Source organism: Fringilla coelebs (genome assembly GCF_963513975.1).
Source record: "Fringilla coelebs genome assembly, chromosome: Z".
Classification (NCBI taxonomy): domain Eukaryota; kingdom Metazoa; phylum Chordata; class Aves; order Passeriformes; family Fringillidae; genus Fringilla; species Fringilla coelebs.
The window spans coordinates 82,824,858-82,838,591 of NC_140031.1; the positions used below are offsets into that span (position 1 = coordinate 82,824,858).

General features: G+C 41.0%; 1 protein-coding gene across 6 annotated transcripts in view; it reads left to right on the top strand.

Moving 5' to 3' along the window:
• The window catches only part of SSBP2 (single stranded DNA binding protein 2), a 134,859-nt gene that overhangs the window by 77,222 nt on the left and 43,903 nt on the right, over positions 1–13,734 (top strand). For 3 of the 6 annotated variants that reach the window (XR_014616933.1, XM_084225744.1, XM_084225745.1), the window contains exon 5: positions 13,051–13,140. The exons of 2 other annotated variants lie outside the window; for them this stretch is intronic. Coding sequence is in view for 3 of the 4 variants with exons in the window: in XM_084225744.1 (XP_084081870.1) it covers positions 13,051–13,140 (90 nt within the window). In the remaining variant the exon portion in view is untranslated. The remainder of the gene's footprint in view (positions 1–13,050; positions 13,141–13,734) is intronic. One more of the 6 variants, XM_084225746.1, reaches the window with a different exon arrangement.

The following is a 13,734-nucleotide window of genomic DNA, read 5'->3' on the forward strand; positions in this document are numbered from 1 at the left end:
GGGAGGAAGAGATGTGGAAGGTTTTGTGCACGTGTGTACTTTTTATTTTGCTGTGAGTGATGTATTGTTTTTGTCCAAGAGTTGTATTGTGCAGGTCTCCTGCTTAGGTAGGGTCCCCATGACAAAACCTGGCTGGTAGTGCTGGCCTCTGCCCAGCTCATCCTTCTGCTTCCTGGAGAATTCCTCTTTAATAATTTAAACTTGTTTTGTTGCTCACAACACTCCGTAGGTATGTTCAGAACTGTGTCCAAAGGCTGCTAGTTCTGGCTGGAAATAATAGCTGTGCCTCTTAAATGGGTAAACAAATTTAAAGGAAATATTTGGGGTTCTTCTATTTTCTTTCCCCACCCCCACCCCCATCTTTTTGCCTTTTAGATGTTGTTCATGGGCATAGGTAACACTGTGTTCGTCCACAGTGAGGAGCAAAGGAATTTAATCCACATGGGTTAAATCACACATTCCTGTTGCTCCTAAACATGGTTTTGTGTGGCTTCTCTTTGGAAAACAGGATCCTGTAATTAAATCCTGAGGCTCCACATGCCCTGTGTCACGGTGGCTTCTTGATACATCTCGATTTCCTCAAAGCACCAAAATCTAAGTGTCTCAGCTCCTGGTGGAAAGGTAACATTCAGAGTCAGACACACTCTGAAGTGTCTCAGTGTGATAAGGAAATGTTCCTATTTTATTATATAAGCGCAATGAAACAACTGATGTATTGTAACACTAGGAAGAGGATGTATGAAGGTAAAATTAAATCAGTTATGCTTTTAGTTATTTTGTTTTCTACACTGTTAGGTCTTGTATGAAATTAAAAATCTCAGATTGGCACATAAAATAATTCTATGAAACATAGTTTTGCTACAAAAGATGTTACAGAGTACAGAAGCTGGAGAAACTGTGGCAGGAAATCCTTCTGTTCTCATTAGTTTTGTCTTTTTGTGCCTGTGGCAGAGACAGGGTACCAGGTGGGACACTTTTATTCCCCATTTGTTTTTGCCAGTAAAATTAAAAAATCTGGTTTGTTTTTCCAAGTTCTCATTAAGTCTTAGCAACTAAAGTAAATCAAAAGAGGTGAAAAGTACTGGTGGATCAAGGAATTGGGAGGAGCCTAAAGAGGCAAGAAAACAAGGTATTTGTTGGCCAGGAAAGAGAAGGGAGGCTGGGGTAGTCAAAAAAGCTCGTGCTGAATAGCTCTAAACTCAGTTATTTTGTTTGTCTGGTGCTCCTTTGCTGGGAAGGTTTGCTCCTGTGAGGATTGAAAACAGGTGCAAAGCTTCCCTCCTCTGTATTTTTTTTTTTTGATTTCAGCTGGTCCTCGCTTACCTTTTTGCAGAGTTGCAAAAGAGTTAAATAACTTACTGTAACTTGATTAAAAAAAAAAAAAAGCCAAGAATTAGTTGAGGTAACAGTCCAAAGTACCTAATACAGATGAACTACATTGAAAACTTGATGACACAAGTCTTAATATTGACACAAAAATATTTACATTCTGATCACTGAAGAAGCTGCTGCATCTTTAAAATAGTGCTGAATGTTAATAACATGGCAGGGCCAGTCACTAAGCTTCCATGAATCTGGCGTTGGGTATTTTGTTTATTTTTTGGCCTCTGGATATTTCCCAGATTGGGAAATCCCTCAGCCTAAAGAATTCCCAAAACAAACTGAACAATAAAAGCCCAGATTTGGGGTTTTATGAAACAGCCTCTTAAATTCAGAACAATAAAGCATAATGAAGAGAGTAAGCACATGGAAAACACTCCTTACAAGGAGCTGTTTTATCTGCTGGCATGTTCTCCCAGAGGAAGTGATGAAATCGTGGCTGATTTTGGGTGGTTTGAGCGCAGGATGGACGAGGCACAGGCGGTGAGGTGGTGCCTCAGGGCAGCTGACCTGGTATTCCTGGTCCATCCAGAGATGGAATTCAGCTTTAATCCCGGAGCTGTTCAGCCCCTGCTTGCTCACGTAGGGCTGTTCTTTATATTAATGTGCTTCTCCTTTATTCAGGAAGTGTCTAATGGCGTTGGGGGGAGGGGAAACTCATTAGCTTCCTTCCTGAGTAATATAATTTTTATTTCCTGTTGTAGCAGCAGCCTCAGCCAAAAGCAACAGCCTAAAAAGTGCATGGGGGAGGGTTGCCTGTGCAAAACATTCCCATCTCTGGAGTGAAATGCTGGTTACAAGGATTCTAAGACCTGTGGGCAGATTTAAGATGCCCTTTGCGTCACATTTTGAACCTTCTGCCCTTTCTTCATTAATTGTGGGGATGGAGGTGACTCAGAACTGCACTATTGGGAGCGTTTGCATTTACCTTCCCCATCCTCCCGTCGTCCTGAGACCCCCAAAGGCCACCCCAAAAGCCCTCTCCCAGCTGCAGGTGTTGGTGAGACCTGTTGTGCTGGGCCAGGTTTGGGGTTTTGGGGGTGGCCCATGTCTCCCTGCAGGTATCACATGTATTTCTCTTCATGTGCCAGCCATGGTACAACTTAAATTGGAAAACACCAAGCAGCCTTTCCTTGCCTCCTGTAATTTTGCCTTGGCACTGTATTACAGCAAAAACTCTTTCTATTTTATTTTAAAACCTTCTTTCCTGCTTCAAAATAACAAATACACTCAAAACTTGAGTGCTTGAGGAGCACCACAGTAATGGGCACTGGTAGAGTTGAGGGTTGTTTGGGATGAGAAGGATTCAACAATTATACTGAGAAAAGTAATAAGACACTGTTTGGGTTTTTTGATGTTTTTTTAAAGTGCTTTATCAAGTGTGCCTTTGTCATGCTAAAAATGCACACACTGTTCTGGGGATAAAGAAGGATTTTAAAAATAATTGAAAAACCTGTACAAGTTCATTCCTGTGGCTGATAACAGTTTGTGATAGTGTAACCTTAGCCTGAGAAGTAAAAAAATCTTTCCAATGTTCATATTGTGTATATTTAAACTCAGATATTTGTCACTTTTTCACACATTGTACAGTGCTTTAGGGTGGTTTTCAGTCTGAAAATTACAAGTTGTTTCATGTAGTCTATTCTAGCTAGGTTTTCACCAATCCAAAGTAGTTGTGTTAAATGCAAATTTTGCCATGTGTAGAATTGCACAAAGTGTGCTGCAAACACAAGTTCATACAGGAATAGCAACAAACTGGGGCCACTAAGGGAAAAAATAACCCCTTGATCGTCCTTCTTCTATACAAACTTTGCACCTTTCTCTTGGATTTTCAGGCTGGAGTGGTAACATTTTAATTATGCAGCAGATGAAACAGACCTGGGTAGGAATGAAATATTCCAGACATTTTAAAGAGGTACCAAGTTGAGTGCATAGAAAGTAAGAACAACCTCTGATGTGTATGATCTTGATTCATAAAATATCCATGCAAATGGTAATCACAAGGAATGACAAAAAAGGGTGTTCTCTGGAAAACAGATCCTGGAAAGTCCCTTCCGTGGAGTGGTACTTGCAGGGAAAATCAAAAGTGTTTTCTGTTCATTTCACATGAAGCTGGAGGCACAAGGGACATCAGGCACACAGGTGAGCCGCTCTAAGTTAATTGCAGGAGAGAATTTCACCAGCCCAAGATTCTGGAGTCCCTTTCATCAGCACTTGCTCTGTGCAGGCTATTAGGGTAGATGAGGCAGTTAAATGAAGTACTACAATTATCCACTGTTACCTGACACTTAAGTTTTGTCAGCTTTTGTAGGAAGCATTAATATCCCTCCCCTGGGACCCTCTGTAGAAACTTGCTTTTTTTGTGTGTGATGGGCTGCAGTCCCCAGAGGGTGAAAAGACTGGAGTTGTTCTGAGGGATAGGAAGGCTTATAAATGGAAGTGAGGAAGAGGAAATGGTGGAATGGGGGAGCTTCAGAGTTCTGTGCCTTGGCTGCCGTTTAGAGCAATCCCAATAAAAGCCACATTTTCCTCCTCCTGGAAAAGGCCTCTGTCATAGTTTAGTATGGGGAGAATGCTTCAAATTGACTTCAGTTCTCATTTTCTCTTGTTTCCAGCCTGTACATTGCATAGTTCTCATTCTGCTATGTTTTAACCTGGAGCTTAAATTTAATTCCAAAGACATTGTGGACCGGGGGCTGTTCAGGTGGCACATGGGTGACTGCTGCTCTCCTGTAGATAATTCTTTTAAATAACAGAGCTAAACTGGATATATCTATCCTTTTCCTTCTGTAAGCCTCTCTGTATTAGCTGAGGAGGAAGCCAGTTTTTTATATATAGTGAAATATGGATTATTGCAACCACTAAGTGCTCACATTAATCTCTGGTGTTTTAGGCCATCTTGGACACAGTGCTGAGGTGAAGGTGACCCTGACGGGTCTGCACTCACAGACTCAGTCAGGGACCTTGGGAAAACAGGCTTGCTGTTGTTTTGGTTCAGTGTAATGTGACCTGATTTATTTATATAAACAAGGGGGTTTATACCTGCTTTGCTTTTAACGGTTCCTTCACTGCAAAATGTGCATTTTTAGTAAAGATACATATACACATAATTCTCATTTAAACCCAGTCTGTTTCTATATGCAATCTGTGCATGTAAAAAACTGTTTATGAAGGCAATTTTTCATACCATATTCCTGGGTTTAGCTGATTTTTTTTTTTTAATGAAGTGCAATGAAGAATTACATGGTGAAGCAGAAGTTTCAGCAATCATTCTTGCATCAGCTGAATTTTGAATCTTGTTCTTGTATAACATAATGTATTTAAAAATACACTGTCAGTTGCTGTTTTCTGTGTGGGTGACCCAGTAGTCCACGGATCAGCCAGGTGGAATAGCTGTGCATGGATCACCATCCCTTCAGTGTCTGTGTGGGAACCACCTGAAAATCCAAATAATAATAAAGTGAGGAGAAGAATAAGGTTTTAAAGGTGTGCTTAAGAGCTGTAGGAGGTAGTTAACCCTGGAAGATTCAAGCTCTCATTATCACTGCTATGGATTTTCACACCACGGGGTGTAAAATAATTGGTTCCCTGAGGAGGAGCCACCTGAGACAGGTTCACCTGCTATGCTGTGTGACTTGGGCACCAGCGAGTTTGGTCACGTTTGGAGCTAAGGTTTTTCCTGGCAGGGCTGTTTATCCTTGCCCCAACCCTCACCAGCCCTGGGGTGTGTGCTGGGCACTCACAGGCTTGGTTTTCTTGGATCAAATTCCCAAAGAAAGGGAATTACGGTTGGGGCGGTTTTTTGATTGGTTTTTTGATTGGTTTTTTGTTTTGTTTTTCTTTTTTTTTCCCCCAAAAGGACATCCAAAAACCACATCCTTGGAGCCTTGCTCTGCCTCTGTTGTCTGTGGAGGAGGGAGGGATGGATGGATGGATGGATGGATGGATGGATGGATGGATGGATGGATGGATGGAAGGAAATTCCTTGAATTTTGGGATCCCCTAGGGTGGGCTGGGGGGCTTTTGTTGCTCATTGACTCCTCCCTATAACTCCTTTATAGCAAATAATCACCAGCAGGAAAATGTGAGGTCTTCATAAGCACAGTGCCTAATTCTGGTTTAGCACTTAGAGGTGTTAACTCTCTGCTCAACAAGTTACATTTATCCAAAGATAGATATTCAGCTAACATGAGAAAAATGAGATACTTTAGAGGCTAGCTCTCTATGAGTTTTAAATTTGTTCTATTTTTCTTCAAATGAACATGAACTTGTTAGGAAATTAAGTATTTATTCATCAGCACCTGCACACACAAGAAATACTACTGGTTTTAAAGCAATGAAATTCAGGCTAGAGACTCTGAAGTGTGCATTGTGTTATGTGTTGTGTACCACTAATTCCATTGATAATGGAGTAATGGTGAAATAAAACCCCTAAATGGATGCTTCAGTAAGTTTTGTCTATGAAAATTGGCTGTCAGAATTACAGTGTTGTGAAGTCACATGTTTTCACATTTTAGGACAGAGGAATAATTTATGGAAAGCAGAGATGTATCCATGGTTGGTATCTTAGTAAATTGTTATTAAAGAGGAATTTCATGACATGAAGGTCCAGACAAGAACATGCAAATGAACAATTTTTTAGGCTCTGGAGAAACTGAAAAACATTTTCATCATGAAGTAAATTCTGCAATTCAGGTCCCTCTGAAGTAAAATTTATCTTTTCGTGCATATGACTTTTCCAGTCAGCTACATATGGAGACAAAAATCCATTTTGAATTGTGAGGGAATTACTGAGGGGGTTTTGGTGTATTTTCCTTTCTGAAGTTGTGCATATATTGCCAGCATTGCTGAATCACTCCCAGGCGACCTGAGGATAACCCCAAACCAGGCTACTTTGCATTTCATAATCAAATTTTAGTCTTTCAGCTCACAGCATATTTGTTCATTTGTTTCATAACTTGGAAAGGACAGAGAGATACAGAAAAACTTTCATCTTAATAATCACTATATTCCTAAAATGGAAAAGCACTTGACTCGTGTGGAGTGCTGGGCCATAAGAACTGGGATACAATACTCTGGCAATCTTAAAATCTTTGGAAAATAAAGTGGGTTTAACAATTAGATTAATTAAATGATTAAAAGACACTGTGCCAACCACTTAATTGCTAGGGGAAGTCGGGGTATGAGATAGTCTTGTCATACTAGTCCAATTAGCACAATTGTACCAACCATGAATTATCTGTAGAGCGTGGAAAAAAATGGAAGAGTGTGTTGGGGAAGAAGGAGGCAAGGACGAGCAGCGATCATCCTCTTTGTGCGGCATGGCGCGTCTTGAGCGCAGGGAATATCTGGAACTCAAAAATCCAGCTGGAGACAGAACGTGTGGGGGCTGAAGCGTTCCCTGTGTGAGGAGGAGCATGTTCTTGGGGCAGGCAGGGGTCAGGCCCTGGTCTGCAGCGGCCCTTGCTGTGATCCTGGAGGGAAGCAGGAGCAGAGCAGCGCAGGGAGCGTGCGGAGGATTCTGCGGCTGCCGAGCAAATCTGCCTCGGTCTCCAGGGAGTCTGGAGGAGGGGTGTAAGTGTCACTTCTGGAAAAGAAGTCATTTTGTTGAAATATCACTGCAACTCAGCTCCAGGCTTCAACAGCAGCAGCGTTTTGTGTCCTCAAGTGGCTTTTGTTGTTGGCAGCAGGGTGGTTCCTACTGGGGCTGACGGTGCTGCTGCAGCTCGGGAGGGTCCTGGGCTGGGACCCTCGCCCTGCACACAGACACACCTGGCTGGGCAGCACAGGCCTGGGAATCCACCTCAAAGGGGTGCCCTCACCCCCACAGAAAATGGGCTGAAAGCATTGTTTGAAGTATCATTTCTGAATCTTCATCAAGAACTTCACCTGAATGGGCTGCCCAGGGAGGTGTGGAGTCACTGTCCCTGGAGGGGTTCAGCAAAGCCTGGATGTGGCACTGGGTGCCAGGGTTTAGTTGATGAGGAGGTGTTGGGTGATAGCTGGGACCTGATGGTCCCAAAGGTCTTTTCCAACCTGGCTCATGCTGGGATTCTGTGATTCTCCAGCTGGGGAAAGCTGGGTATTCTGCCTTTCAGTACAGGTCTGTTTGTAAAAAAAATAACCCAGAAGAATGGGCAGAAATTCAAAAGGATGTCGTAGGTTTATTTCCATATCTACAACACAAATTACTCTCGCACCTTTTTGTCAGTGAACAGTTCACTGATACCTATTCAGAGTACTGATTTTATTAACTTCCGGGCAATAATGAAGGTTTCGTTTAAATAACTTTTCTTTAAAACCATAATTTTTAGAAAACCTTGTCTGGAAGTTATGTTCTAAATAATCCAAGAAGCAGCAGCTGAAAGACAGGATGAAAATGCTGTCTTTTAACAGGAATTTGAAGTCCTTTTATTCACTGATAACAAAGCTTTCCTCAAAATTAATTTATATTCCAACCCAGTAGCCAGTTTTTAGCACTGTAATGAAATTTTTCTGTCTCAGCTAAGCAGGATGAAATCCCCAGACTGGGCACAGGGAGACAAACTGTGATCCCACTTCAGATATTTGCTGGAGTCAGGTGGGTTTGGGGCTAAAATTATTTCATGGGGAAGAAGGATGGGTGAAGTCTCAGAGGACACCTTCATCATCATCATCATCATCGTCATCATCATCATCATTATCAACAGATCTGCTCTGCTCTAACTGACCACATCTGCTGGTGCAACCCATTTTGTGTTTCCAAGAAAAGGAGTAAATGTGATTTTTTTTTTCATCTGCATTGATGGCATCATTATTTTGATTATTCTGTATTACCCATAAATAAGATGGAATGAAGAGAAAAAAAAAAAGCAGAGTCCAGATGAAGCCATAGGGAGCTGGGATTGGAGGAAGATGGAGAAATTGTAAGGAATGACCTTCCACAATTACAGTTCTCAGACTTGTGCAGTCATGTGAATGCCTTCCTGTTACACAACAGAAATTAAGCAGTTTAGACAAATATATATCAGTGGCACTATGCCAGGGTGTAATTAGGTCTCATGATCCAGATCTTTCGAATTACCTGCCTCTTTCAGTGTGATGAATCCACCTTTTTTGGGCATGACCTTCCAATCTGTGTTGAGTAAACCAAGGCTGCTCAGTCTGGGGGTTTTGGCTTCTTGGTGTGCAGCCACATGTTCAAAGGCTTTGTAAAAGGCACAGAGACTTATTTAAAGTATTTGAAATTTTATTTATTTTGTTGTTCAGAGTGAAGAGTAGTGTAATGTTCCATCTTGGAGAAAACATGGAAGTTGCTAGTGGTTAATCAATGTAGTTCTTTTAATGCTTTTTATTTTGTGATGGTGCAAATGGGGAAGGTCTGTTACAAGAACCAGCTGGTGTCTTAGAAGGACTTGGTAAATTACAAGTTGAAGTGTTTACCAAAGGAAATTCAGTATTTTTTTATGGTACTGGCTGCAGTATGGCTGGCACTTCACAGCTATCAATGACCAGAAATTAAGCATGTGGTAAATATGACTGGAAATAGTAATCATCCATCATTTGTATTTCCAGAAAGAAAAAACAACCTACAACTATGTTTAAATTCCTTACTTCCCATAATTTCCTAAGTTGATGTACCGGATATTTATCCCCTGCCCCCAGAAAAGAAAAGGAGAAAAGAAAAAAAAAACAAACTCAGCAATTGTTTAAGTTTTGACATTTTCTGTTTTTCCTTCTGACAGTGCTGCTCTTACCAGCATTTCAAACGTGGTTGTGGTTTGCTGCATTGTCCTTCACATTCCACATTCACTGTTCAATTTGTTTCATTAACTCAATACCAGTGTATATAAAAATATCCTGAGATGTTGATCCTTTCTGCTCTAGTTCAGCTGATTGTTTCTGTACCATCCATGGCTGAATATCTTTGTCTGGAGATGCCATGCTTTGGTTGCTTGTATGAATATATGAAAATATTGTGTTCCTAAATCATAAGAGTAGATTTAGGGCTGACATGGAGGAGGGTGGGGGGATGAGGGAATTGGGTGTCTAATACTTTTATTTGTAGGGTCCAGTTCCTCCCCTCCATCATCCAGTAGATTACATCATTTCCCATCAGTGAGACTTGTTAAAAACAGAACTCTCCCCTGAGTGGACAAATTTAGTAACTTGTGGTAAACTTTAGATAAAAATAAGGAAGTTTTAGTGTAAGCAAAATACCTGAAATTTAATGTCTTGGTAAGGAAAGAGCCGGGTGAGGATTTTTATAAAGTCAAGTAATTTCTTTGTAGCATTTTTTGGTTTCAAGAGAAACTCTTTCTAAGCTTCCCTCATCAGCCACTTCTTGGGATGGCCTCACAAAATGAGCATTGCAGGTTTATCTCTGCATTTTTATACTTCAGATACTATACTAGTGGAATAACTGAATGATTTTACTTTGCATTTTATTTACTTTGGGATTTCTTTATTATAAAATCCATCCTAAACCATAGCTAGTTTTATTAGTTACTATAATAATCTATTTTTGCATTGCCAAGACTAGCTTGGGTAGAGAAGGAACGACCATAATAACTTTCAGTCAAGTACATAGATTTAATTAATAATTGTAAATTATTATAAATTCATTAGTAAAAATTCATTATTTTAGCTACAAAAGCAAATACAGATTTCCATTTTTAAGGAGGTAAGCTACTGTACAAGGAGTTTATACCATCTAAATTTTCCGATTTCATCTTTTTATGAAGAGCAGGGAAAGCAATTTGCAAATATTTAAAATGTCAAACTAATGGAAGTATAAATGATGAACAATTTATAAGGCATGCAAAAGGAGGCCATGGTTTGCTATGGGACTGTGGAAAAAGAATGAATAATTCATCAGGATAGAATAAATAAGAATATTTCCATGCAGCAGTTGCAGGTTTGTTTATTGATCTACCTGGTAGAAGTTCTTAAAAGATTCATTATTTAGCACAAGCTAGAAAATGTAATATACCCAAAACACTGAAAATACTTTATTTCTGGCTTTGGGACTTCATTGCCCATCAGGGAAGAAAATCCCAAACAAACATGAAAACAGAAAAAAAAACCCCAGTGCTTTGCATAATGAAGGGTGGAAGTGGAGGCTTCTGTGACACCTGGGGGTGTAAGTGCAGATATGGCACTGCAGCTGCAGTAGCACTGCCCTGCTGCTGTGGCTGACTCCGAGCCCTCCCTCCCTCCCTCCCTCCTCTCACAGGGGCAGGGCAGGGCGTTTGCACAGGTGCTCTGACCTGGGAGGGCCACCAAACCTCAGGCACTGACAATCCACTCAATCCCCTAAAAATCAAACACAGCACATCGAGTCCCTCCCTGCCAGTTCCTGGTGATTCAGCAGGAACGGGGCTGGGTTCCTCTGGTATCAGTGCCTGGGGAGATGCAGAAACAGGGGAAAAACCCCACCTCTGTGAGACAATTATGAAAATGTTATTTATAGGTCTATTTCTTACAAAGCCTTTTTTGGCCAGCAAATGGCTACCAGTTATAACTTTATTCCTTTTCTTCCTTTGTTCTGGAATAGTCATTATTTCTCCCTTCCCCTCTATTTTTTAACTAAATTTGCTGGGTTTTTTTAAAAGGATAATTTTCAAAGTGGGAAAAAGCATGACCTCTCAGCAGCAGGATGCTGTATCCCTGTGGGAGCTCTTCATCCCAAGGGGCTGTTCCCTCCCCTGTGATCCCCAGGACCTGGCAGGGGACACATCTCATGGCCAGTGGCCCATGCCATGCCCAGTGAGGTGCCCCAGTGAGGGCACTGGGGGATGATGGTGCTGTAATGAAGCACAGCAGTGCCCCTTGAATGGGCTGCTCCTCCTTGGTCAGCCACTGCAGCTCAGGCTCTTTGGGGCATTTGGAGATGCTCAGGCTTTTAACATCATTGATTTTCTCCATCAGTGGTGCTGCTGTTGTCATCCTTCATCCAGAAAACCTGTACCTGTACCAGTGTTTCCAACATGTTCCACTCAGACTGTGTCTCTCATGGGTTTATTGCACATTGATGCTTAAAGAGCTCATATTTCCTTAAAAAAAAACCCAAGCAGCAACAAACCAACAGCTTTTTTTCCTGTTTTCCTTTGGAAATGGAAATGATACAAAAATAATTATTTGACATGAGTGGCAGTGGCTGGCAGGGCACCACCTTTTTTGGCCACGGCTGCTCGGGCTGGTCTGGCTGCTTTGTGGTGGCCTTTCCCTGCATGATTTGTGGTTATAATTCCAAAGTATTTGCTGTGTCCAGCTCACCTGGCTGGCTTTCCCTGTCAGCTGCAATTCTACAGTGTTTTAGCACTGATCCTTGCATAGATAATACCCTTTATTAGATGATTTTTTTCATGAATCAAAGCCTTGCACTCGTTTTGAAATCCAGAATTTTTTTGCAGACTTTATATATCAGTGATACATTCCAGACTTTTCCAAAGAACATTGAGCTTGGATGCTAAATATGTTACTGCTAGTTGTTCAGAACTTTAATTCTAAAACACAGCTTAAGCCATGAAGAAATCTGTGGTGATTAACTGAATGTTTCCTTTCTGCTTGGTTGAAAAAGGTCATCTGTCCTTTTGTGCTAGTCTTCAGATCTTTCCATCATTATTCCTTCCTTTCCTAGGTATTGTGCCAAACACCTGGAAATGCAATTTCCAGATCTGCATCTTTAGGGTATCGAGTGTGAGTGCACAATAAATAGAGTGATAATTTAATAGCTGTGTGTTTTGCAGGGCAGGCTTTGGCAGGTCATTAGTAACCCGCCAGTGGCTCTGGGAGCATTCTGTGTGCTCCAGTACTTTCACACAAGATTTTGAGCACTTATAGGTGATTCAGCCTCATGCCATACAGAAACACATTGTAGGAAGGAAGAATGCTAGAAATTAGAAGTAATTGAGGTTCCAACAGACATGACAACAGAGGCAGTTTGGCTTCTCTTTTCTGTGACAATCTCCTGCATGTAAATTGCCAGGAGCAATATTCTTTACTCGTTTATTCCAGCTGAAGGATTTGCAAAGGTAACTAATTTCATCCTCTGATTCACTCCTTAGAAATCCCTTTTTTCTTTTCCCTTCCAAAAACGTAACCTGAATTCTTCTAATTTGTCATGGTGGTTATTTTTGGGGTTGGTAAAATCTTGAGCATTACCAGCAGAATCATGAGCATCCCTTCTTGTACTGTTTATAACAGAGCCCTGTTTTGAAGCTTGTTGTTGTTCTGGAAAAATATTACAGGCTGCTGAAATTATCTTTGAAGTGCTTAGAAATTGCTGATAAAATGCATAAATTACTTCCTTTATGTTTTGTATATATACTTGTGCATGTGTGAGACTGTTCATACACGTAAGACAAGAAGTATGCAACTTACAGTCACATTGGTGCATGCAGAGGCACTCAGATACAACAGTTTTTAAAATCATTCAGGCTTTGCCTAATTGGCCTGTGCAATCTCTGGCATCCTTTCCCTCAAAATACGTTTGTTATTTCAACAAATCATGGTACTTGTATAGACAAAAGGCTAAACAATTTTAATTTACCTTCAGATGAAACAATGGCATAATGACATATCCAGAGAATTACTTTCTGCACTTTGGTCAGGTTTGGGGTTTTTTTGGGGGGGGTTTAATGCCTACCATGCAATGACAAAGGTTTATTCTCCCTTTGTTCTTTTCAGAGTGCTGCAGCAGCTCCCAGCCCAGTGCTAGGAAACATTCCCCCAGGAGATGGCATGCCAGTAGGTCCAGTACCACCGGGGTTTTTTCAGGTATTCAGAAAAAAAATTATGATTACAGGAATTCTAGGATAGAAAATCCTCTGTAATACTGTTTGCAAGTCTGTAGAAAAGGTCCTGTTCTGAACTATGTCTCACTGTGTGGTGCAATATGTGAGAGTTTATTTTTAAACAGAAGTGGACAGGTGGGAAGGAAGGGACCTGACTGACAAGTATTTAATTTACGAAGTAGTACAGAACAGAGCAAGACATGGTGCCAGGTTTTTAGCAGAGATCAAAAAATGCTTGAGTGCAATATTAAAATAATTTCTTATGATAATATACATAACATTCCATGGAGATTTTAAAGTCAGAACATTGTTGGTTGTGTTCAGCTCTGTGCAAAAGCCACAGGCCAGATTCCTGAGCTTCTGTGGGAATTCAGCCTGGGCAATGCAGAACATCCCACTGAGCATTGCCCTACACCTTGAAGATCTCAACACCACTGCCTAGAAAACATAAGTCAGGGATTTAGACCATGTGCTGCTTCTGTTGAGGTTTGTTCTACATGGAGCTGAACACCCATTTAGCACTTTGGGCAGTAAGAGCACAGGATACGGTAGTGGAAAAAATGACATTTCAGTGCAA